Source organism: Serinus canaria, chromosome 18, assembly GCF_022539315.1.
Source record: "Serinus canaria isolate serCan28SL12 chromosome 18, serCan2020, whole genome shotgun sequence".
NCBI classification, from domain to species: Eukaryota; Metazoa; Chordata; class Aves; order Passeriformes; family Fringillidae; genus Serinus; species Serinus canaria.
This window is the reverse complement of record NC_066331.1, coordinates 6,277,794-6,283,645: the sequence shown is the minus strand read 5'-3', so window position 1 is coordinate 6,283,645 and position 5,852 is coordinate 6,277,794. Positions and strand designations below refer to the sequence as shown.

The 5,852-nt window shown below is 53.8% G+C and overlaps 1 protein-coding gene and 1 non-coding gene across 2 annotated transcripts; one reads left to right on the top strand and one right to left on the bottom strand.

The window, feature by feature from the left end:
* Positions 1 to 1,808: 1,808 nt before the first annotated feature.
* Positions 1,809 to 1,881, top strand: TRNAR-CCU (transfer RNA arginine (anticodon CCU)). The gene has a single exon. It is a non-coding gene; the product is annotated as a tRNA-Arg (tRNA).
* A 1,488-nt stretch (positions 1,882 to 3,369) lies between these two features.
* Positions 3,370 to 5,638, bottom strand: MRPL58 (mitochondrial ribosomal protein L58). The gene is made up of 6 exons (XM_009094418.4): positions 5,442 to 5,638; positions 5,005 to 5,041; positions 4,830 to 4,889; positions 4,143 to 4,225; positions 3,869 to 4,038; positions 3,370 to 3,602 (listed from the first exon to the last, which is right to left on the bottom strand). Exons 1-6 carry the CDS (start codon positions 5,604 to 5,606, stop codon positions 3,518 to 3,520), a joined length of 600 nt encoding a protein of 199 aa, XP_009092666.2. The 5' UTR covers positions 5,607 to 5,638; the 3' UTR covers positions 3,370 to 3,517.
* Positions 5,639 to 5,852: the final 214 nt, after the last annotated feature.

The following is a 5,852-nucleotide window of genomic DNA, read 5'->3' as shown; positions in this document are numbered from 1 at the left end:
CCTTTTTCAGGGAATTTCAGCTGCATTTTCTTCCTTCCTGTATTATCAGCAGCACCCGAGCCCCAACAAAAAGCCCATTGATGCTGGGTCATGTCCACCTTGTGTGGGGGACCTCTTCCTGAAGCAGGACAAGCTGGGATGTCAGGAAGATTTACTCTACCAGAAACCACGTCTGCCTGAGGGGCTGATCTGTGGGGTCACAGCGTTCGGCTGTGCTGCCCTGGCACCAAAGTCCTTCCCTTAAGTGGCTTTGGGATAATGCCCTCTCAGATTCGTGTCATTACAAATCTGCCTGGAGGGTCTTTTCCTGCGGAGTTAATGGATATTAAAGGCAGCTCTGGTCAGGGTAATGCCACACCAGTAAAACACAAAGTGAAATTTCTTTTTAAGTTGTTTTTCTCTCCTAGGTGTGGGAGGCTCTGCTGCCTGGAAAGCAACGAACCTACCCAAGCTCCGGGCACTGGACCACCGATTAAAATACCTGCCTGGGGTGGGCTTCGGGAAATTTTTTTTGGGATTAGATGAGAAACGTGGGTTTTGGGGAGAGCGGCTGCAGCAGGAGGAGAACAAACAGGGGGTTAATGAGGCCCGTGGTGTTTTTTCCAGTAGTGTTATAGTGTTCTGCTGTAGTGGTGCCTGTCACTGCTGGCACAGACACTGTGACGGTCACATCTACAGTGACTTCTTAGTGGTACATGGGGTCTTAGAGGAGGGGGCACCCCCATCACCAGGGCTGGGTCGGGGAAGCCAGCCACACTTCCAGGAGAGATGGAGGGTGGGGGATGTCCAGGGTGAATGTAGGGGATATCCAGGGGTGTCGGGGGGTGCTTGGGGAGCCCCCAGCATGTGACGTGAGCAGGCACCACTCTTGTGGGTGACCAGGGGGCCTAATGGATGAGGTGTTTGACTTTGGATCAGGAAATTGAGGGTTCGAGCCCCTTTGTGCTTGTTTTTAAGCCATGGGAAGTACACTGGGGGGTGTCATTGCGGGGTGAAGCCATGGGAAGTACATGGGGGGTGTCATTGCGGGGTGAAGAGGTGCCTGGCGTGGGGGACTCAGCGAGCTAAGGCTGCAGGGAAAGTACACATTAAGCTGATTTAAGGTGAGCTTTCCCCCGAGGCACCCTGACAGTGAGGGGGAATTCATACCCTGCGGCGGGGTAGCGCTTGTGGGGAAGATAAAGGGGGCCTTGGAACTAGTGGTGGGGTGAAGCCTGAGTCCACCTACGGCTGGTCTGTGGGATTTCTCATGCTGCTAGTAGAGTTTTTGGGGAGCTCAGGCGAGATTCAGTCTTTCGGTGGGGAAGATCAAACCACGGCCACCCCCGCTGTGAGTGACGGGCACTGCTGGATCCAGCTGAACAGTGGGAATTTAAAGTTCTGTTGCCACAAGTGGGACTCGGGTCTTGAACGCGCTAGATCATTCTCTTAGGGCAACCTCTGCTTTGTCCACTCGCCCACGACGGCTGCTTCACGCCCGGGTCCCCGCCCTGTCTCCTCGGCCTCCGGGGACCGTTCTGGGCTTCATTGCACCCCGAACCGGCACCGCCAGCTCCCGAGGGGGCCAAGGGGGCTGCGCGGAGATGTCATCCCCCCGCCACATCCCCACCTCGAGGTGGCGTTTTTGAGTTGCGCCGGGAGGTGTGGGAGATGGACGGGGCGGGGAGCGGGGACTCGGTCGGGGGACTGTTCGGCCCGGGGTGGTCCCGGAAATACCGAACGGGACCCTCCCCATCCTCATCCACAGCTCGCGCGGCCACCTGGCTAACAAAGAATTAGGTTAGGCACCCGGCAAATATTGTCCCGTAGCCCCAGTGGCCTAATGGATAAGGCACTGGCCTCCTAAGCCAGGGATTGTGGGTTCGAGTCCCATCTGGGGTGACTCTTTTCTCCCCGCCGAGGGTCCACCGCGGGCCGGGCACTCCCGGGAGCTCGAGGCCCCCTCAGTCCGCCGCGGCGGGAGTGCCCGGGCCCGCAGTCCCGTCCGGCTGCCCTGCTCTCCTTCAGTCGTGCATTTTTCGGGGTGTTAGAGCAGCGGCAACCTCGGAATCTGCTTTTAATCCCTGAAATTCAGTGTCACAAAAACATCGGAGGCAGCGACATCCCCTTGTTTGTAAAGGGCGGGGCACAGCACAGAGCTCCAGACACCTGCACCCGTGAGAGTGCCGCTGGCAGAGACCCCCCTCCCATGCTCAGGGAAGAAGGGGATTCACCATCCCTGGAAGTGTTTAAAACGTGTGTGGATGTGGTATTTGGGGACATGGTTTGATGGTGAACATGGCAGTACTGGGTTGGACTGGATAAATCTTAGAGGTCTTTTCCACCCTGAATGATTCAGTGATTCCTTGCAGAAAAGCTTGCAGTGGGAGAAAATGTGAAATGAGGTGAAGTGTGAGATGCTCCTGGTGCTGAGCAGGAGTGCAGAGGCCAGGGCAGGGCTTTCTGGCATGTCAGGATGCATTGGAGTGCTCCTGCATCCCCTCAGCATTCCCTTTTGGGGAGGGTCTGGGCTTTGAATGCTGTTTTTGCAGAGGGAAATACTCTATCAGGGGAGAGCTCAAAGCTCCACTTCCAAACACGCAGGGACAGCAGAGCTGTGATACTTCCATGTGCCCCAAATTAACCTTAGGGATGACTTCCCTCTCTTATTTGGGGTTTTCCAGATCCACCTCTTCTCCACACCAGGTGGGACTTGAGCCCACAACTCCTGGTGCCTTACCATTAGGCCATTGAGGCCAAGCCAATAATCAAAAAAAGTGATTTTGATTTCTTTGAGCCTCACAGTAATCCCACTTGGCAATGGTGAAACACATCACACCACAGAGCTTCATTCTCCTTTAACAGCGCCCACTAACGAGCCTGGAGAATTCATCCAAAGGATTTTGGTGTCCCACTTCAAAGCCCAGAAGCCTTCTGCATTTATAGGAGGCTTACTATCTCCTACTGTTGAGATTTCTGCCAAATTCCTGATGTGGCTTTAGCTTAACTAAATTATGTGCTTTGTTTGGTTAGATAAAAATCAATGAAAGGAATAAAGCTGACAGGAAGGAAATAGAAGGAAAGAAACAGGAGATACTCTGTGGGATGCATGTGATGATCCTTGAGGTCTTTTCCAGACTTAATGCTTTAAGATTCTATTTTCTACTTAGATGCATTGTTGAGACTGCTTTTACTCTTCCCTTTCTTTCCCCAAAAATCTAGAGTAGCTCTCTGTTCAGCAGAAGAGGGTGCTCTGATAGAGCAAATGCTGCCTGAAGAACATAAAGAGCATTAAAAAAAGGAGTGGCTGACAAAAATCAGAAGTTTTAGTTCCTCTCAAATGTGAACAATAGTTATTCTGAAAAATTATTCACAAGCCATCACAGTGTATCACTGGCTACAAAAGATGTTAAATATGTTTATTTACACTTTCAGGCTATTTTTATTCAATCCAGCTCATGAGTTTAGCATCATTAACAGCTGCCAACACCACTTCTTTCAGAAGATGGAATGCCAAGGGCTTGGATCTCTGCTGCTCTCAGTCGAAATCTGCCTTCCTGCTCTGTTTTATAGTTGAGTGGATTTTTTTCTGTCGTAGCCGTTCACGGTTCATTTTTTCCACCCTAAAACAAAATCAAAAGATCCCTCCGTGTACAGAGAAAGCATTTAAATTTTCAGCTTTTGAGATCTGAAGAACTAACAAACATCCTCGGATAGAAAAAAGCCAGTCCCCGTTCTGGGCCTGTTAAAATCTAAACAGTATGGATCAGTGATACTCCTTAAAAAAGGAAATTTAAAGGAGTATGACCAAAGTTGTTTAAAAATGCTGCAAACTAAATTGTGTAATGTCATAGCCTGAACCCAAATAAAGAGCATTCAATGAAGATACCTCTCTATGAGTTTCTGTGTTGTCTCCTTAGACACCACCCTGGGTTTCTCGATGGCCTCCGTGACCATGGCCCGGATTTTGTCCAGACAAATCGCCAGATTCCTCATCTGGTAGCGACTCTCCTCCGAGGTCACAATCAACTCACCACCCCGGTTTATCTTATTCCTGTGCTGAAGGGATGGGAAAACACGCTGTGACCACTGAAACCTCGCTGGAACTGTCATGTTCTGACACTGAGACATTGAAACCGTGGTTGGAAGGGGAGGGTTGGTACCATCAGAGCCATTTTCTGTCTCACAGCTTCGGGAATCCAGTCGGCCGATGCCAGGTGGAACCGAACCTCAGCCTTGGAATTCACTGGGAGGAAAAACAGGGTCTTTGTTTCCATGTCACAGCCTGCCTTCCTCAGATCTGTGAGGTAATTCAGCCTGATCTCTGCTGGCTTTCAACATGGGATGATTCCATGATGCATTTCCTGAAAGGTCACAATTCTTTTCTCGCTGTATTTTTACACACCACTCCACAAGACAAACTTGTACCTGTCATAGTATTTGCCTTTCTAGACACCACAGAATTTAATGCCAGCCACTGCCTACCTAATTGTTAATGGCAGAACAGGCAGTATTTTAAATTTATTTTAATTAAGCTGAGAACTTATAGCAGAGTGAACATTCAGAATCCAGTTGGCTCTTTTATATTTGATCTATAGGAACAGGTGGTGTTACTTGTGGCACCTTTAGCAGGAATGATCCCTGTAAGTGTTCCTAGGAGCATCAAACATGTTAGCGCTGGTCTCCAGCACTCTGAAGACTCAGAAGTTGTGTTAATGCAGGGTGATGACAATGAAAAGTGACCAGCAGCATGAAGATGCTGTTTAACTTCAAGTTCTCAATATTGTGCCACATGATACAGAAAAACAACCGAAACCGGTGATTTTTCCAAGGGAGAACCTGTTCCTCACCTTTATTAACTTTCTGTCCGCCGGGGCCGCTGCTCCGGCTGTAGGACACGGTCAGGCGAGCTGGAAGAGAGAGGCAGGGGCTGAGCCGGGACGGGGCCGTGCTCGGAGCACCGACTCGGCGCCCGGGGGGTTGCCCGGCTCCCGGCTCGGGTGTGCTGGGCGGGGGGGGCCTCACCCATGGGGATGTCGAGGGCGGGCGGCTGCAACTCCTCCTGGAAGACACATCGCGGGCGGTGACGCGGGGCGCCGGGGGTCTGGGGGGATCCAGCAGTCCCGGCGGCCCCTCGGCCGGTCCTGCCCGCCCGGGCACACGGACCGGGACCGGGACGGGCCCCACCACCAGCGGCGGGCGGCGGACCCGGCCCCTTCCGCTCCGGCACGCTCCCATCACCACCAAGGCAGGGCGAAGCCCCGCCCCTCACTCTGACCCCACCCACCGCACCGCTGCCCTCGTGCTAATCCCGCCCACCCAATTTGCACCGCCCCTTTCTAAGACTCCGCCCACCCAGTATCAACCCCATGAAATAAACCCCGCTGGCCTGCTGTCAATCAACAACTAAACCCCGCCCAGGCGCCGTCCCTCGTCGTCTTCCTCCTCCCCGCCCCTCTGACCGTTGTGCGGACGGCTGTTCTGTCCTGCCGCGGAGGGTACAGCTTGTCCAGGCTGTGGGAGCTCCGGTACTCGGTGCCGGCGGCGGGCTGCTGCGAGAACCGGGCGCACAGCAGCGCCAGCCCCGGCCGCGGCCGACACAGGCCCCGCAGCGTGTGTGCCGCCATGTTGGCCCCCGCGGTGCTCTCCCGCCAGGCGTCCCCGCGGAAACGGCAGCCTCGCGTCGCGTTCCGGGGCGGGGCGGAGGGAGCAAGGGCGCGATTTGGGGGGGCAGAGGGGCTCTTTGGGGTCTGTGGGGATGAAGCTTGAGCGTGTGGTGTCCGTGCTGGGGGTCTGTGGGGCGGGGAGGGGTCTGCAGCACTAATGGGGGTGCCAGGAGAGGAGGATGTGTGATGTCCTGGGGGCACCTGGGG